We start from the raw sequence: 18,455 nt of genomic DNA on the forward strand, positions 1-18,455 counted from the left end.
GCTTCCCTCACTGGTGCCTGGAGGAGGCTGGGGGGGGCGCGCGGTGGGTTGCTGTTCAGGGGCCTGAGCGCCTCCCTCACCTTCTATTATGTGCTTCCTCGAAAGGCCCCTCTCGGTCTCCGCTCTGAAAAACAGCACAAAAGCGTGTGTGATGTTGCAAGCGGTTTTGGGGGAAATGTTCATGATGCGATGTTAGGCCAAGAAAAGTAGGTCAGCGCGGGCCGCCTGCGTCTGATTCCACTTGGGAGACAACCGGGAGGAGGGCGCTGCCCGGCTGGCCTGGGGGAGGGGGCTCTGAGTCCCTTCTGTTTCGCTTGGATTTTTTTTTAAATTAAGAATGAATCGTATTTATAATTCCTTAAGAAGCCGATCTGCTCTGGCCCCAGAGACCTGAGGGGCCGGACTGCTGGAGGCAGGCAGGGGTGGTCTGTGGCCCGGGAGGGTGGCGCGCGGTTGAGACAGTTCACAAATTCTCTGGGTTTTCCCGACTTTGGGGGATGTTACCTTTGTAATCAGAAAGAAATGAGCTCATGAAGGTGAAGGAATAATAATGAAAGAAGGTTTGTGTAAAAGGCAACTCAGCTGAAGGCGCTTTGCTGGGACATGATGTCCCTCAGCAGGGCTGGGCACCAGCGGGGCAGTCGGCTGCACAGACGCCCCCCACCCTGAGCCCGAGGGAGCGGACCCCCGACCCCTGACCCCTGACCCTGGCAGGAGCACGCCTGCCGCTGCGCTTACTTTCCTCCCCAGAAGATCTTGGTGGTGATGACCAGGCTGGACCGTCTGCAAACAGAAGAGGGGTGTCACTGGCCACGGCCGGGGTGGGGAGGGGTGCTTCTAGATCATTCCGTGTTCGCCGCGTGCGAGCCCAGGGTCCTGGGGCTCCCCGTTGAGCCAGGAGGCCCGCCACAGATGCAGCTAACTCATCCTGTGGCCCTAAGTTGGGCAGTGAGGGTGGGAGGGGATGAGTGTCCCGCACCAGGGCCCAGAAGACAGAGCCGGGCCGGGACTGGAAGCCCCCCGCCCCCACCCTGGGTGCAGTGAGTGTGCTCCCAGGAGGTCCCTGCAGGGGCTGCAGCGGGTGGAGGGGGGCCTGGGGGCCAAGCAGGCGGGCTCTTCCCCTCCAGGCTGGGGACAGGCTCAGAAAGTGGTCTGTGGGACGGCCTTGGGGAGAGCCTGGGGCGCACGGAGGGGGGGCGGGCGGGGGGCACAGGACCCTTGGGTGTAGGTGAGCTGCGGTGTGGGTGGCGGGAAGCCCCCAGGGCTGTAAACCCACAGGAGGCGCGTGCTTGCACCTGTCTGGTGCAGGCTGGATGAGCCGGGGGTCCAAACGGACCCTCCGGGCCACACGTCATTGAGACCCTTCCCAGGGGAGGGGTGCCCGTGGCCCCAGCGGTTGTGTTTTCCTCCCGTGGAGGCAGGGGGGCTCCTCAGGAAATAGCTCCTCAAAGTCAGAGGCCGTGGCCCCTTGAGCTTCACCTCCAGGCAGGGGGTGACCTGGTGTTCAGGGCCTTGCTAAGATGTGCCGCTTCCTCCAATGACGGCAGGAGGAGGCAGTTTTGTGATGAATTAGCTCCGAGAAGAAACAAACAGCTCTGTTGGCACAAGAGGAAGGGGGTCCCTCATCTGTGCCCCCGGGGGTTCTGAGTGGCACTCGCTGGGGGGGGGTGCTTTACAGCAGTTTCTGCGATTTCTGAAGGTAAGGACACACAGGCCCCAACGGGCCCCCGAGTGCAGGCGAGTGCCTGGTCTGTGCCAGGGAGGGCGGGCCCCTCAGGCTTCTGAGCTGCTTGTGGAGGACACAGCGGAGGGCCCAGGTGAGGACCGGCCACAAGGGCCACCATGCCCCAGGCCGGTGTGATGTGCAGCCCTGAGCTGGCCAGCTGATTTACAGACTCAGGCGCTCAGGCCTCGGGCCAGGCCTGCCAGGGAGGTCAGGCACGGTCCCTTTACAGGCGGGGCCGGGACAAAGGGGGGGGGGTCCCAGCCCAGAGCAGGGCAGGGTGGCCCTCTCCTCAGTGACTGTACCCTCGGCCCAACCCTGGCCATCCGGGAAGTCCTCATGTCCAGATCTTTTTGGCCTCACACAAACCAGTGTGCTACCTGGCCCCCTCGATTTCTGCTGGAGCAGGGGTGGAGGTCAGAGGCAGAGGGGCAGAGTTGGGGGCACAGTTCCCCCACCTTGCTGGTCCCTCCCTGAGGGGGCAGGGACGCGTCTGGTCTTGGAGAAGGGAGTCTGGGCATCTCACTTGGTGACTCAGCCCAGGACCCCCCCACCGTGTGAATGCTCTCTCCCCCTGGGCTGCCTTCACTCTGGAACATCCTCCCCTTCCCAGTGAGAACAGTTCTGACACATTCCAGGCTTTCACAGGACTGGCCAGCTGCCCAAGGGCCCATGAGGTCAATGCCAAGCCTTCCACTGGGCAATAGGCAAGAAGAGCTTCGGGACGCCAGCCAGCGCTCACCCAGGACCCCGTGGGCATCTGTGCCTCACGGTGCCCTCCCCCCCCCCACCTTCCACGCTTTTCCCCCGCGTGCACCCTGGACGCCGGCCACAGAGGGAACGGGGTGATTACCTCCATCCCTTCTTCTTGATGATGTTTCCTAAAACCACTTCAGCCCTGCAAAAAAAAAAAAAAGACCGAGACACGGGGATTTCATTACAATGTGACACAAACGTTCAACCTCGCCCCTACTGTGACAATCGGCCACTTGGTCCCCTCCGTGAAAATGCCACCGGGGCCAGGCTGTCCGACAATGCTGGCCTTGGCTCAGGCAGCTCATTCCAGAACGAGGAGAGAGCCTTCGGGTGGCTGTCCTTCCCCGTGAAGGCGGCCGTGGGCAGCGCAAAGAGGGAAGGAGCTGCTGCCCGCTGGGCCAGGCCCACGGTTTCCCATTTCCCTGGCCTGCTGGAAATTCACCGGGAGAAATGTTTGGCAAAGGTCCGCGGGTGAAGTTTCCAGAGAAGTGTATTGTTTTTTTTAAGGTAAATTATTCATCAAGTGCATCCTCTCTTTTCAGAGACGATCAACATGTATTCAGGGCCAGGGGCTGGATTTCCAGCAGGGGCATGCGTGTGAGTGTGTGTGTGTGTGTGTGTGTGTGTGTGAGTGTGTGTGTGGGTGCGTGCGTCTCTCGTTTCTTGCTTTTCAACAATAGAGAGACAAATGCCACGCTGCCTGCTCTGTGTTCCGTCTGACGTCACTCTGGCCCCGCACCAAACTCGGGCCAGCCGGGGTCACGGGCGGGGCTGTTCCAGCCTTGCTTGGGCCTATAGCGCTGGATTCACTTTTAAGAACTTTCTGCTTGTAGCAAAATGTTTCTGCACAAAAACACCAGACGGAGAACGATCCATTCCCCGTGCTACATTCCAATTATAAAAGCGCCTGAGTCATCCGCGCAGAAATAATGGGCTCTAATTTGTAAGCTGTTCAGCATACATTCTGCATTTGCTTCATTCATGGGCAGGATGTACAGAAATCCACTCAGCCCTGGGCCTCTCCGCTGTACTCCTTGGTCCCGCGTTTGTAGGACGAAAGGTCAGGCAGGGAAGGAGGCAGGGAGGGGAGCGAGTGCAGTCCTGGGGTTACAGGAGCTGTAGACCCTTGGCTAAGCAAAGCCTGTTGCTCATGGCTGCGAATTCTTGTGGCCCTGAATTTGGGAAGCCTGACATCTGCTTGGGGGCAGGGGCAGGGGGAGGGGGAGGAGCGGGCACAGAAATCCTGCAGCTCTCCGATAAGCGCCCAGATTAGCATCAGCATGAGGAGCAGGGGGACTCAGCAAAGTATGCACTTGGCTTTCTGGTTGGCATGAGAGGCAGCACCTGGCCCGGCAGCCGCCGGGGGAGCCCCTTCCCCAGAAGGGCGTCTTTTCGCCTGTCCCTTGCTTTCTGTGTGGGTCACAGCTGGCGCCCTGCCGCCGCTGGGGCTGAGAAGGCAGGTCCAACCCAGGGCTGGACTGAGAAGGGGCCGCAGAGGGGTGTGGAGGAGAGTAGGCAGCATGAGGGCAGTGGGCTCCGGGGCAATACTAACCCACCGGAAGCTGCCGAGGCCTCGGCTGCTGGTAACGGGCTCCGAGAGGCCCCGAGGCTGCCAGGCACCTGGTGCGTTTGCCCTGATGTGCCAGCCCCGGGCGTCTAGTTCACCAGAGGGAGGTGAAGACAGGGACCCAGGGAGTATGGCGGCCGTACACAGGGCCGGGCCATCTGGAGGCCGAGGGGGCCGCACGCAGCTGTGTCCCGCAGGTTCCCCTGGGCAGCAGAGCCAGGGAACGCCTGTGGGCTTGGCATGCGCATCGGGCTTTTCTACCTCTGACCCTTTGGCTTAGTTCATCTGTCTGGGAAGCCTTTCACTTTGATGGGAAGAGGCTGCGGTAGGGAGGGGTTGGGAGGGGCAGAGGGCTGCTGATGGGGCCTGGAGGAGATTTGGGGGTCCCAGCGGAGGTCCCTGGGATTGTCAGATCCTCAGGCCCTGGGGTGGGACTTGAGAAAAGGCCCCACTAGTGTCCCGATTCTCAGGGCTCCGGGCCCCTCGCAAGCCGTCGGTAAAAAGCCAGAGCCCCGCAGCAGCCCCCATGCAGCCCGCCTGGCTGCAGCCGCCCCGGCTGATGGGAACTTGGCTCGCCCCAGGCAGGAGGGGCCGGAGGGGGGACGCACAGAGAGCCAACGAATGACTTCACAAACAAAAGCTGACTTTTGGAAACCCAATGCAGGAGAGTGGATGATTTGATTACAGCGAGTCTTTAAAACTGAAGCCAGCAGCCTTGGCTGAAGAGGGCTTTTACATAATTGAATAGGGAAGTCAACTGCCAAGATGGGAAGTGCTTCCTACCGCGCTCGGCTGGCCAGACTCTGCTCTCCCCGGCCCGAGAGGCCCTGCGTTCCCTGCAGCCGTCGCTGCACCATTAAGACGTGGGCATGTCAGACATGTGGCGCTGGCCGCGGGAGCACCGGGGACAACAGCTTAATCAGGCTCGGGCCGGCACGGCATCTCAGGCCCCAGAGGGAGTTCGGTCCTCTCGGTGCTGGGACACGTGGGGGGTGTAGTGAGTGAACAGCGTCCAGGCGTTCTGCCATTCCGGCCCCATGAACACAACACCTTGTAAAGCCACTTAGCGCTTAGAAAAGCAGGCAGAAGTGGGAGGCACATTTGGGGACAAGGACCAGAGCTCCTCTCAGGGGAGTTGTGGCCCGCACCACACTTTCCCTGTGAGAAAAAGACACGTACTTGCCCGCCGCGTAGACCTCTGCAGTATCGAAGAGGTTGATGCCATTGTCGTAGGCCAAGGTCATGAGCTGCTCCGCCATCTGAAAGGAGAAAACCAGGGCCCCTAGCACACAGCCCTAGGAGGGTGGGGATGCCTGGAGACTGGGGGGCATCACCCCAGGCGTCCTGCGCATCCAGGCCCTGCACCCGGGGCTCCCCTCACCTCTCCTGCCACGGGACAGGCATGGAGGCGGCTCTTGGTAGCGGACCCACAGGGAGGAACAGCCCTATGGGACTGTTAGGTCCTCAGAAAGCTTAGCACCTGTACTGGGTTGAACACAGTGCCCCCCACCCCCCATAGGAGCGCCATGGATCCTGGTGGAAAAGTGAATGCTTCTTTAAAGCTACGGCTCGATCGTGTCCTGTGGCCGCATGCCCCCGAGTCCTTCCCAGCACCACACAAGGACCTGCTGCTGTTGTTTGCAGGTGGAGAAACGGCGCCGCTCCGCTCCAGCACGCCGGCCTCGCTGGGGCTTCCCCGCTGCCTGGCAGGCAGGGCTGATGAACGGCCCGATCCGCACACGCCCCCGGCCAGACTTGGCCTCTCGGTGTAAGGATGAGCTTGTGCCGGTCGTCGGGGTGAGGACGGAACCTCGGGGGAGGCCCCGCTGCAGTGAGCTGGCACCGGCGCAGGTGTCCCTTGGAGAGCCGCCGATGCCACCCCCCGGCCCCTCGCTGCGCAGGCCGGGCAGAGTAATACTCCACAGCCTGCCAGCATTGCAGGACGAAAAGCCAGCCACGTTCGGTCCCGAAGATTCTCTCCATACCGCACTCGGAAGCCCCACGGGCCGGACGGGGGTGGAGGGTCAGGCCGGGGGCCGGCGGGAAGCCCACACACGGTCTCTGCCCCTCTGGGAAGGGCGCTCAGCGTGACCACGTCCCTTGATTTTTCAAGAGAAGCCAGACATCCAGGGAATTTGGGGTGGTAAAAAAATTCCTGATTTTCAAATGTGGGCGCGGAACCCCGAAGATGCTGAGCAGACCCGCCAGAAGCTGTTGTTGGAGTCGGAAGGCCCAGGGCTCGGTGAGGCCGTGGGTGGAGGGATTTTCCAGATCCACCTGCAGGGCTGGTGGACTCCCCTGGCGCTCAAGTGTGTTGGGAAGCATCCAGGCGCCCTCCCCAGCCGCCTCCTCCCCACCCCCTCCCTCACCGGTTCGTCTTGCCTTCGTTTGGACTTCTCCGGGGGCGTGCCGCCACGCTGCCCGGGCTCTGCCCAGGAGAGCACCCGCGCTGGGCCCCGGCGGGCTATACAGACCATCTGGGGGTGCAGGCTGCCTCCTGGGGAGGGTTCTGAACTGAGGGGACTCCAGGCTTTTATTTTGATACTTCAGACAGTGTGGATCTTTCACACCCACTAGAGATGTTCTTCTGCTCTTTGCTCATCTTAGAAATCAACCCAGAGTAGTTCAGGGGAGTTCCTGCCTTCTTTTTTAAAAAAATTAGTTAAAACAGTTTAAAAATTGTGGTAAAATATGCATGACATAAAATTGACTATTTTAACCTTTTTAGCGTACAGTTCTGTGACATTAAGTACATGCATGTTATCATAGATCATCACCCCCGCCCACTTCCGGAACTTTCTGATCTCCCCAAATAGAAACTCTGCTCTTGTGAAACACTAAGTTTCCATGCCCCCTCCCCCAAGCCCCTGGCGCCCACCCATCTATTCTCCGTTTCTATAATTTGACTCCCCTAGTCACCTCACATGAGTGGAATCACAGAGTGTTTGTCTGTGACTGACTTGTTTCACGTGGCTTGGTGCCTTTAAGGTTCCTCCATGTTGTAGTGTGTGTTGGGATTGGCACGGCAGGGTTTTGAGGGGTGGTTAGGAGTTTGTCAGGAAGGAAGGGGGAGGGCAGGCGGAGGGGGGGTTGCAGGCAGAGAGGCTGGCGCGTGGCGAGGAGGGTAGCTTCCCGGGGCTTCCTCGTCCAACACCTGGGCCTCCCCCTCGCCCAGCTCTCTCTTACTCTGGCATCGGAACCTTCAGCTGGTCCCACGGGCTCCCCCTTGGAGTTGATCCAGAATTGGACCCCCTGCCCATCTCCACCTGGTCCAAGCCAGAATGCCCCCAGCTGGGTTTCTGTGGCAGCCCCTGACTCTCTCTGCTCCTGTCCTTGCCCCAGCACCCCGCCTGGGCATGGTGGGGTCCACACAGCAGCATCAGAGATGCAGAATCCCCGGCTCTGGCCCAGACCTGTCATAGTAGAACCTGCATTTTCACTGGATTTCCAGGGGGTTCATGCATACAATTTGAGAAGCACCCCCCTCCCCACCGTCTGGAGGGGTAGTGGGACAGGCCATCCTCTGTGGAGCAGCCAGAGTGAGCCTTTTGACATAAGTCAGGTAAATTTCCTGTGTCCCAAAATCTCCAGTGGCTTCTCTGCCATGGACGGTCAAAGCCAAAGTCCCCACCAGATCTGCTCCCTCAGCTCTGACCTCATCTCTTGACCCGAGGCTCCTCCTGTGGCCTGTTGGAGGCTGGGTACAGTCCTGTTCCCTTGGCTTGGAATGCTCTCTCTCTGAATCCCCACATGGCTCACTCTTACTCCCGTGTTCGCTGGTCGTTCTGCACAAAATGGCAGCCCACATCCCAGATTTCTGTGCTTTGGTTCCTTATTCTCTGCGGTTGATCAAATAATGGGTCCTGGAGCCTGCGCACGGTCCCTGGGGCAGAAAGAGGGTCTCTGTAGAGGCGACTACATTGAGGGCCTTGAGATGGGCGACGCCCGGGGCCCTGAATGCCGCCACGGGTGTCCTTGTAGGAGGGAGGCAGAGGCAGAGGGAGGATCTGACACAGAGGCCGAGGCTGGGGTGACGCAGCCGCACGCAGCGCCCTGTGAGAAACAACTTCCGTGGTTTTGGAACCATGCGCTGGTGGGAATTCGCTAATGCAGCCAGAGCACGCGTCCAGCCCTCGGAGATAATGACGTGTGCTTACTGTCTGTCCCCTCCCCAGGACGACAGCGGCCATGGCAGGGACCTGGCACTCTGCGGGTGCCCCCAGGCACGAGCTGGGTGAGGACCGTCCCCAGCGGGCTCTGGTGGCCTCCCGCCGCCTCCTCACTGCCCTGGCCACGCCTTGCTCCTCCCTTCCTGTGTCAGGGAGGCCTCCTTGTGTTCACTGAGCTAGAGCAGGGACGCCGTGAACACACCTAGACCCCCCTCCCGACAAGAGAAGCCGGCGAGTCTGCACAAACCAGGTCTCCGCCGCCCCCGGGCTGACCCGGTGAGGCTCTGACTTGTCCCACTTCACCAGAAAGACATAAACACGATGCTAACCACACCAGGACGGTGAGAAAGAGGGTGAGGGCACGGGAATTTTCAGGGCTGGGCTTTTTATGATTTGTCATTGCTAGGATTTTGGTATAATTCCTCTTCTGGGTTTTTCTATGTGAATATAGGCCTCCCCCCAGCAAAACTGCGGTTCCCACACGCAGAATGCTGTCGGTGCTGTTTTCCATGCTCTTTCTCCTGGGCTGGTTTCCCATGTCATTCTTCAAAATGTGACTTCTGAGGACTTCTGGTCTGTGGGCGCGTCCTCCCGCATGTGATGATTTTGTGATTGGCTATTTCCAACATCAGAGTCCCAGAAACTAATGGCAGGAGGAACTTTAGGAGACACATGGGCCTCCCTTCCGCTCCCCCAGGGGACCGGGCATCCATCCCATCCCAGACCTGGGAGCTGATCGCGGCCCCCCCTTCAGAATTCTCCAGGTAGACCTTGATGACTTGACGTATCCCTTGGAGCTCTGTGTCTTCAAAATGGGGATTACACTACCTCCCTGGGTCGATGGAGGAGTGCCATAATAAATGTCAAGTTTGGGGTGCCTGGGGGGCTCAGTCAGTTAAGCATCTGATTTCAGCTCAGGTCATGATCTCACAGTTCCTGAGTTCGAGCCCCGAGTCAGGCTCTGTGCTGACAGCTCAGAGCCTGAAGCCTGTTTCGGATTCTGTGTCTCCCTCTCTCTGCCCCTCCCCCACCCACACTCTGTCTCTCCGTCTCTTAAAAATAAATAAATTTAAAAAAAATCAAGAAATAAATAAGTGTAAAGTCTCTAGCTGCTATCCTTGCTAGATTTTTAATGCCCATGCCCTGAGCACCTGGGTCAGGTCACACACAGGGCCCTGGACTAGAGGTTGGAGACCTGACTCTGACCATGGCAGTGCCCACACTGGGCCACGTGATCAGAGCTTTACTAACACTGTCTGCCCGGCCCCCCAGGGCCCCCTCCCCAGGGCCACAGCCCCACAGATGTTTGCACTCAGCTGCTGTGACCCCACAGGACAGGGAACGGCAGCGCTTTCCTGGGAAGGACCAGAGTAAGACTGTACTCTTTGCGGGACAGACGGGGCTCTGAGAGAGCAGCCATTACAATATGTAAATGAGAGGGCGTGGCCACCTAACAATAAAACTGTATTTATAAACACCCAGTTGTGGAATTCAGAGAGATAGTAGAACAGAGGCTCCCGGGGGCTGGGGAGTTACTCCCTCATGGTTCCAGAGTTTTGTTTAGGGTGATGCAAAATTCTGGAAACAGACAGTGGTGCGCACAGCAAAGGGAAGGTACTTAATGCCACTGAACTGTACCCGTATACATGGTTAATGAGATAAATTTTATGTGATGCATATTACACTTGATCTTAGCCAAAAGGCCGAGAAGCGATTGTGATGCATATTTAACCACAATAGAAATGGCAAAAATAGCAAATCTTATGTTTCATATACTTAATTGAAAGGAAAAAACAAAAAAGAACCAAAACTAGGCTGGGGGCCAGAGGTGGCCAGAGGGCCACACTGCTCACTGCCGTTGGCGGGGTCCTGCCGTGAAACACCCGTCTGCCACAGGAAATCCCCTGGCTCCTTGTTTCTGTATCTCCCGGGCATCGCGGAGTCTTGCACACAAAAGGGAGCTCTAAACACAGGACCCTGTTTCTGGATTCTTCGGTAGGGCAAGCACCTTCCTCCAGACACCGGCTTAGCAAGGAACATGGCGCTCCAGGTGGGGCACCCTCCGGAATGCGTGGTGGCCCCGTGGCCTCGGGAGGTCTGGGCAGCTTACATGGTCCTCTGCAGCCCCGGATGGTTCTGGATGGTTCTGGATTCCTCATGGTGCCGACTCCAGCGGCTCAGGCGGGGCAGGAAGCCAGCCAGCTAAAGAATAAAACCCGGCCACTGGTCATCTGGACGGCGGCGAGGTGGCCCCGCATCCTCGACGTACCGATTTTGTTGGGCACTAAATGTAGGATTTAACACGAAAATTCAGCTCGCTCCCTCGCTCCGTCATCCTCTGCTGCCAGGACCTTTTCGAGCCCGAATCTGCCACATACTGTGTCCGCTGTCCTCCCAGCTCTGTGTCGTCTGAAATGACTTCTGTGTCTTCGTAGTGTCACCGTATACAGGATGGAGACACGGCGGAGGCCAGAGCCAGCAGGCGGCCGGCGGATCACGAATCAGTACTCTTCGGGTGCAGTGCACCTGTTGGTGAAGACGTCAGCTGACTGGATGGTGTGGTTCCGCTGCTTCTCCGGATCTTTCTCCCAGGACCTCCCGCGCCAGGAAGAAGAAGTCATTCCCTCCACGCCCAAGGGGAAGCAGGTGAGTCACCTGCTACGCAGGGTGAACCACAGGGGCTCCGGGGCTCCGACTTTCTATTCTAGGTGCTCAGAACCGATCTGGTTCATGGCAAGACAAGCCCCTGTGCCTTCACAACTCCCGACTTCACTCTGAGACGGTCGGGAGCCAGAACCCTCACAGCCAAAGGGCCCGGAGCTTCTGGAACCAGCGACCGTCACAAAACCGAAACGGAACCAAAGCACAAATTCAGTACATTTCGGTCCTGATGGGAGCAAAGCTTTTCCCTGGAAAATGAATGGAGCAATCACAGCTAACAAGGTCTCAGATGCACTCGCTGATTAATTTTTCAACACAACCCTTCCGCGAGGAAGCAGGGCGGACAGGAGCATGGCCGACGGCACAGACGTCTGGACCTCTCTGAGCGAACGCCGCTGCTCTCACCTCCAGGATGTTGGCTCACTGGTGGGGCGTGCACAGCAACCCGGGGGGCACCCCCTCCGTGGCACACGCCACGTCGCCGTGGGAGGCCAGACGCCCCAGCGAGGACATCGGACGGCAGCGCGCAGGATTAACGGCAGCCACGGGAAATGCAGCTAGGAGCTCGGTACACCGTGGAGCTACTCAGAATCTGCAGCTTGGAGTCAAATGTCCCGAATCTGCATTCTTAATGACCTCAACGGACTCATACTGAAGTTTCAAATCCGCGTGGGCGTTCTCCGCGGAGCAGCTTAGAAACCCACCCGGCTTTGTAAGTTGGAAAGCGTGTGCTCCCTGAATTTCCCTGGCTAGTGGTGGGTCCGGTGCTGTGCAGGTGAGAAGCCAGAGCGTCTGCACCTTTAGGGGACTCCCTGACGCCCAAGGCACCCGCTGCTAAGTACAGACACAAGATCTTCTGACACTGCCGTGGCTCACCTCACCGCTCCCACCACCCCCAAGGACCACGGCACCTGGAGGAACAGAAAGAGGGAGCCTGCGGTACCGCCGCGAGCACAGGCCCAGTGGCTCATGTGGTGGACTCCACCGCGTGCCCGGCCCGGGCAGCCCTTGCGGGGACCTGGGGGCCGAGGGAGCCCCGTCTTACCTCATCGGTGATCTGGCCTCCGAAGGTCACCCATGTTCCTGGAAGGAGACACACAGGCTCAAGTCAGAGAGCTTCCCGGGGAGCCCAGGCCTCCCGCAGGGTGCTCGGGCCTCAGGCCGCAGGGCCCGGGAGGGCAGCCACAGGCCACCATGCCACTCTGTTCTGCGGCGAGCATGTCCTTGGGACGTGTGGACGCCGGGCCTTCCGGGCAAGGCTTCCTGCCGGGGCCACCAGCCAGGGGGACAGCAGGTGCCCGGAGAGGCAGCGGGCTGCAGCTCTGTTGAACCGCCCGCTGGGGCTCACGCCGACGCGGCTCCCATTCTGGTGACCCGCCACCCGGGGCAGGATGAGAAGTGTCTCCCTGAAAACGGGCAATGTCTGACAGCCGTGCCCTCCCTCCCGCTGGATGGCTGCTCGTGGATGCGTGTGTGGAGGGGTGTGCAGCCCTGGAGGTGGAGGGCTGAGCTCACACCCGGGCAAAAGTCCACATGAGGACTCTGCCGTGAGCGAGAGATGCTCTCCCGCCGAAGCTGGGCCAGCGTGCCTCTCGGTCTGGTGCAAGACGGGGGGGCTGGGTGGGCACAGGGCCCTGTGACTTGCCTTGTCTCCCCCATCTCTCCTGTAGGACACCGCCCACCTGGTTGCTGTGGCAACGGAGCCTCCCCAGCAGCCCCCCACACCCATCCTGGTTCCCTACCCTCATCCCCAGGGGCGGCCCCTTCAGTCCTCCAGATCCCCGCCTCCTTAAGTGGCACCGGGCCAAGGGGCCCCCACACTCACCGAGCCCCAGGCAGGAGACCCGCAGGCCCGACTTGCCCAGGTTCCTGGAAAACAAACTTGGTGTGAGTTCCTGGTGCGAGGCGGGACCCCCAGGCGCAGGCCCCCCACTGTTCCCAATGCCCCGCTCCATGGGGCCCCCACCCAGGTCAATGCATCTTTTGGGGCTTGGAAGGCAAGGGGGCCTTTGGAGAGAGGTCTGTAGCTCATCCTACACCCTGGGGGCCAAGAGACAACGGTCCCATCCCCCCGTCTGCCACACACACCCCACAGCAGGGCCACGGGCCTAGGCCTTGCTGGTGACCATGGTGGGCCCCGAGGGCACCCCAGAGAGTGGGGCGCAGAGCGGACACGGTCTTGTTTCACGGGCTGAAACAAGGCTGAAGTAGGCCTTGTGGTCCAGCCACAGGGCCTCCACTTGTAAGAAGTTTGTTTCCATTTCTCTGGAGCGTCATGTTCGTGACTCGGGGTGTCCTTGGTTCCTTCTGCAGAAGTTAGTCCGGACTTCTCACCCAGCCACTCAGCCCACCGACCTGTCCATCTACGGTAGGAATCGGCCCGAGACGAGAGCTCCGTTGTGGGGTGCTGGTGCCCACCCCTGGCCGAGCCTCAGCCCCTGCTCTGACCCCCAGCCTGGGCTGCCCAGGAGGGCGAGACGCAGGCCCCTGGCAGCTCACGTCCCCAGCAGGCCCGGTGGCCGCAGCTGTGCGGGCTGCGTGGGCTCCGTCACCGGCCCGCCGAGGCACCTGCCAGATGCAGGTCCCGGGGGTCCGCGTGACGGGGCTGCAGGCCACCACTAATGTCCTGAGGAGGTCACGGAGGGGGGCAATGCTCTGCTGAGGGCCGGGTGCCCATCCGTCCCCACACAGGCTGGCCGCGGGCCTGTTCCCCAGTATTCCCACTTCGCCTAAGAGGACGCCGGGCCTGCCGGGGAACCAAGGGGCCAGATTCCAGCCAGGCATCCGCCCCACGAGCACGCTCCCCACCACGATGGCATGCCCTGCCCCCATTTCCGGGGCCACAGGATGTGAGCTGCCCGGATGGGGAAGTTGGCCAGGGAACGGTGGGGGTCCACTACCCTCGCAGGGAACCCCACGGCTGGCATCCCAGTCGGACTGGGACCAGCCCCCGGTGCAGCCCTGGCCAGGCACCGGGAAGTCAGAGAGTTGTGACAGACCCAGGGGCGTGGACCCCAGCCTCCTTCCCCGAGGGCCCCAGCTTTTCCCTGGGGGTACCCCGCGTCCAACTTTAGTGGACGCTGTGTCCTCAGTTTCTCTACCCAAACCTGGCCCCCATGGACCGTCTGAAGCTTCGGTTCCCTGGTCCCAAGACCCCTGGGCCTTCCCCATATCACAGGGGGTAGTGTGGGGGGTGGGGAGGGGGTAAAATAACCTTGTAAGGGTTTGAAAACGGTTTCACGTGTCACCAAATTTAAAGTGGTTCTAGAACACGCAGGCTTCTTTTCAAATTTCCCATTAAAACCAGCCTGGGTGCCCGTCCACTGTTGCTGCAGGGAGCGCTGGGATTTTCCCTAAACAAAGTACAGAACCGCACAGCGGCTGGTTTCCCTGCCAGGGAGGGGGCCGAGTGGGCAGCGCTCAAACCCTGGCTCCGCGTCTTGGGCGTGTGATGGGGCCGATGCCTCAGTGTGCCCCTCTGCAGGATGGGCTCACAGGGCTGCGTCTCTCACAGGGCTTGCCGGGCGGGTGACGCAGGGTAACACACATGCCCGGGGCCCAGAGTCCCAGGACACGGGCTCTGCGTGTGGCTCACTTCCAAGAGACCCAGCGCAGAACACAGACAGAAGGCTTTTTTCCTCGCATGAGAAGCAACGGGCCAACCAAACGGTTTTGAAAGTTACTGTGTTAAAAAACTGAAGTCTCCCCTGTTTTTTTTCCCCTCGAAATCAGTGAAGAAGTCTGAGGATGCCCTAAGCAGGTCTGGTACGTTCTGACCCAGAGCCCCTGGCATCTGTGGCCGCTATAAAGGAAGGCCTGACTGTGAGGTGAGGGACGGTCACGGCCCGAATGGTGGTGACCCTTTCACAGCAGGCGCGTGCGCGCGCGCGCACACACACACACACACACACACACACACACACACACACACAAGTCAAATCCTCAGGTGATGCACCTTAACCTTCCACGGTGTTACCACGTTTCCAAAAGCCGGTGGGAAAATACTTAGAATGGCCTTGATTTATGTTCAGATTTGCTATGAGAGATTTAAAACAGAGTAGGTATGAAATTCAGGGGCTGAGCAGTCAACAACATGACTTACGAGTTTCCTCACGTTCTTTAAACCATGAGCGAACTGCTGTTCCTTGCTAAGCAGAAAGTTAATTTTCGTTTAGTTGTCTATAAATAAACTGGAATTAAAAAGTAACTTTTTTTAAAAAAAGAAAGAAAGGCATGAGTACATTACCTACAGACCATGCATCAGGCTGGGCCTATTTAACAGTGCAGACAACCTTCCCCACGCTAGTTAGAAAGAAGTCAGAGCAGTGCTTAAAAGCAGGCTGGCAATGAAGCAAAAAGGATCGAAGATTCCGATCAGTGGTTCCTAACTGCTGGGAGGTCACAGGCCCCTTTGAGAAACCGATAAAGGCTACAGACCCCTTTCCCGGACGTGTTCCAGGACACGAAGCCCCCTGGGATCCCGTTAGCAGTACCCAGAGGGTTCACGGGGCCCCGGGCGCCTGCTCTCCGTAAATCCAGGTGCTGGAAGGGAGGCTGAGCTCCCGACTCTGCAAAACGGACTCCCACCTGTGACCAGGGGAAGCAACCTCCTGGCCGGGCTCTGGGGAGGCGTGTCCGCCTCAGGTTCCCCTTTACCAGCGTGGGAGCAAAGAGCCGAGTGCACTGTGTGTGCAGGGAGGCGGCTTTCGTGGCGGCAGACGGGGGCCGAGCACACCCGGCTGCGCCCACCTGGGTCTGGGGCCGGAAGGCGAGTCGCCCCTCGCCCAGCAGAACGGGCTCCTCATCCCCTCTGGCGCCGGGACCCAGGCTCTCCAGCCGCTTCCCCGCCCACCGCCCACAGGAATAACTGAGCGAAACTAGGACACCGTGCGGGGCTGCCATTGCCTGGCTCGAGCTGTGTCCCTGACGAATGACGGCGTTAGCTCTGCCATCGCGGCCGGGCCTCGGGAGAAGGGACGCGAAGGGACAGGGAACCTCCGGGCCAATCGCTTTACCAGCACGGCTGCTCAGCGGGGGCCGGGAGCCCCACACGCCTCAGCCTCAGCTGGGCCGGGGCCACGCTGCCCCTTGAAACACCACTTCCTAGAGATTTTTCTCCCCTAATTAAAACTCGACATACTGATGAAATAGCCGGCTCAATCTCCAAACCCAAATCAAGTTCGTCTCCGTTACTGTGCCTTATGTCCCTCCTGCGGTCTGGAAAGCTGCGCATGAGGACGTGCGGATTTGACTGTCGGAGGCAAGGACCGATGCCGTCGGGTTGGCCGCTGAACGCCCCTCAACGCGGCGCCCCGGACCCTGGGCAGTTACAGATCCCTTAAAATCAGTCTGGGGCCTTTAAGTTCAGCCATCTGGGCAGAGGAGGGCACCCTGAGCGGGCGGAGATAGCAACATGGCCTTGATGACGCAGCAGCCACCGCGCTTTCTCATCAGCTGTCACGGGAGCGGGGGAGGGCGACTACCTGTTTGCAGGTCTGCCCCGCTCGCAGGCTCCAGGCTCCCGAAGGACAGGCCTGGGCTTCTGGGTCTTCACCCTCAGGTTGCAGAGGACACGGGCAGCAGCTCGGGGCTGCATGTCGGGTGACTGGGGGGCGAGAAGCCCAGGCCCTGAGCCGGGCCCCTCCCCTTACGCAAAGGGCCTGGCATTGCGCCTCTCCCACACAGAGCCCCTCTTGGGCCCTCCGGCAAGAATGTGGCGCTCTGGCCACCCACCTTTCATTCCCTCAACACCAAAGGGTGTGGATGGAGGCCCCCCTCCTGGCCAGCTTCCTAAGGAGGTGGTTGGAGTGGGGGGCAAATATCAACCAGGCCCCCTGCAGCCCCATCTGTTCCCCATCTGGGACAGTCATGTGCAGCAGGCTCAGGACGGGTGGGCACCAACCTGGGAGACAGGTGCCCTGTGCCCGCCACGGGTACCCGGTGGTTTGGATTCTGGCTCCCACTTCAGCTGCTAAGCAACTACATTTCCTGCGGAGGCAGGATCCCCCCTTCCCTCCCCCCACACCTAGTCCAGGAAGGCTCCCCAGGCCCCACATGAGGACAGAGGGGGCCTGTAGCTGGGAAGTGCAGGGCTGGGGTCTGGACCCAGCCTCCAGGACTGCCGACCCCCAGCCTAGCGAGCACCTCCCCTTACCGTCTGTCTCCCCCTCCGTGCCTCAGGCACACGCATGCCCACGTGTACACCCACATGGACACACGTACATGTGCACACCCGGTAATCCTGAGCACCCAGGCTCTTTGAGATTTACTCCTTAATCGATCTTAGGAGGGAAATCATGTCAATAGCCAAATTTTCTATTTACACAGCATTTTAGATTTTAAGAAATGATCTCACTCGTATTAACTCCCCGATCCCGGGGACTGACTTAAAAGCAGCAGCCGCTAACAGGTGCCTAGCTTGAGATACAGAGTCTGTTTACTCTTAGCTTTCGATCCGACTTAACAAAAGAGATAAGCCAGCAGGGCTCCCGGACTGGAGAATTCCATTCTGGACGGTCCTCCCCAAGCTTAGAGGGCGGGAGCACAAGCCTTGTGCTCCGGAGGCTCATAAGAGCTCAAACGCCCCCAAGGACCCAGGGGAGGAAGGCACACACGCAGAGGCGCACGAGGAATCAGTTACTCCAAAATTCATCTCCAGGAGGCCTGGGGCTCCGGGGTTCTGACTTCAGGCACCGGTTTTGGGGAGGTTCGAGCTAAACACCTCAGGTGTTAGGAGTGACTCCCTCAGTCACCGGCTAGAATCCCAGGCACTCCCCTCAAATACCGGAACCTTCTGTGGCTCCTTCTGAGCCCGTGTGACTCTGGGGCTGGCCGATGCATATTGCTTGCTGTGAGAACATCATTTCCCAGGAACGTCATTCTAGAAAGGCCCAAGGGCCAGAGACACAGACACACGCAGAGTAAGAGAGGCCAGACTCGCAAGCGAGGTGCCCTACGACCCCGCCGCCAGGGTCCTTCTCTCGAAGCTGGGATTCTCCTCTTCCACCCGGTGCATGTGTCTGGCGTGGGAGCAAGGCCCAGGATGGGACAGGGGACGAAGGTCCCTGCTGCCGACACTTGTGCTCGGTCCCCTGTGAACATGCAGGTCATGGAACCAGGCGTGGACTGGGTCCAGGCAGACCTACTCGGTGCAGCCTGGCCTCAGCCACCAGCAGGGGGGTCCAGAAGCTGCTCTGAGCCCTGCCCAGCGGTGGTCCTGCCCGTGGAGGGACCTGGGCCTGGGTGTCGGGAAGAGGATTTCATCACACGGTCCACCCAACGGTCCCTGAGGATGAACCCACGCTTGTCATGAGGGCCTCACTGCGGAGACCACCCGGGGCAGATGGGAGGCCTGTGGCCAGTGTTGGGGGACGGTTCCCAGGAAGAGAAAGCATCACGGAATCACGGAGTCTTGGGAACCATCACATGGACGGTTGGGCTACTGTTACGGCCGCCCGCGCCCCGCCCCTGCCCCCTGCTTCCCGGCCCCCGCCCCCCCACCCCTGCCCCCAGCAAAGGAAACAAACGACAGAAGGAAGGAAGGAAAGTCGCCGTGCATCTCAGCCCTGTGGTGGTGAAG

General features: G+C 59.8%; 1 protein-coding gene and 1 pseudogene across 1 annotated transcript in view; both read right to left on the reverse strand.

Moving 5' to 3' along the window:
• KCNAB2 (potassium voltage-gated channel subfamily A regulatory beta subunit 2) overlaps positions 1–18,455 on the reverse strand; it is a 41,085-nt gene that overhangs the window by 11,605 nt on the left and 11,025 nt on the right. Inside the window, exons 2-7 of the mRNA XM_029945936.1 lie at positions 12,702–12,745; positions 11,922–11,959; positions 5,226–5,305; positions 2,577–2,621; positions 739–783; positions 81–124 (exon numbers count right to left, since the gene is read on the reverse strand). Coding sequence (XP_029801796.1) covers positions 81–124; positions 739–783; positions 2,577–2,621; positions 5,226–5,305; positions 11,922–11,959; positions 12,702–12,745 — 296 coding nt within the window. The remainder of the gene's footprint in view (positions 1–80; positions 125–738; positions 784–2,576; positions 2,622–5,225; positions 5,306–11,921; positions 11,960–12,701; positions 12,746–18,455) is intronic.
• LOC115300471 lies at positions 9,756–9,930 on the reverse strand (annotated as a pseudogene).

This window comes from Suricata suricatta, chromosome 8, assembly GCF_006229205.1.
Source record: "Suricata suricatta isolate VVHF042 chromosome 8, meerkat_22Aug2017_6uvM2_HiC, whole genome shotgun sequence".
In the NCBI taxonomy this organism is placed as follows: Eukaryota; Metazoa; Chordata; class Mammalia; order Carnivora; family Herpestidae; genus Suricata; species Suricata suricatta.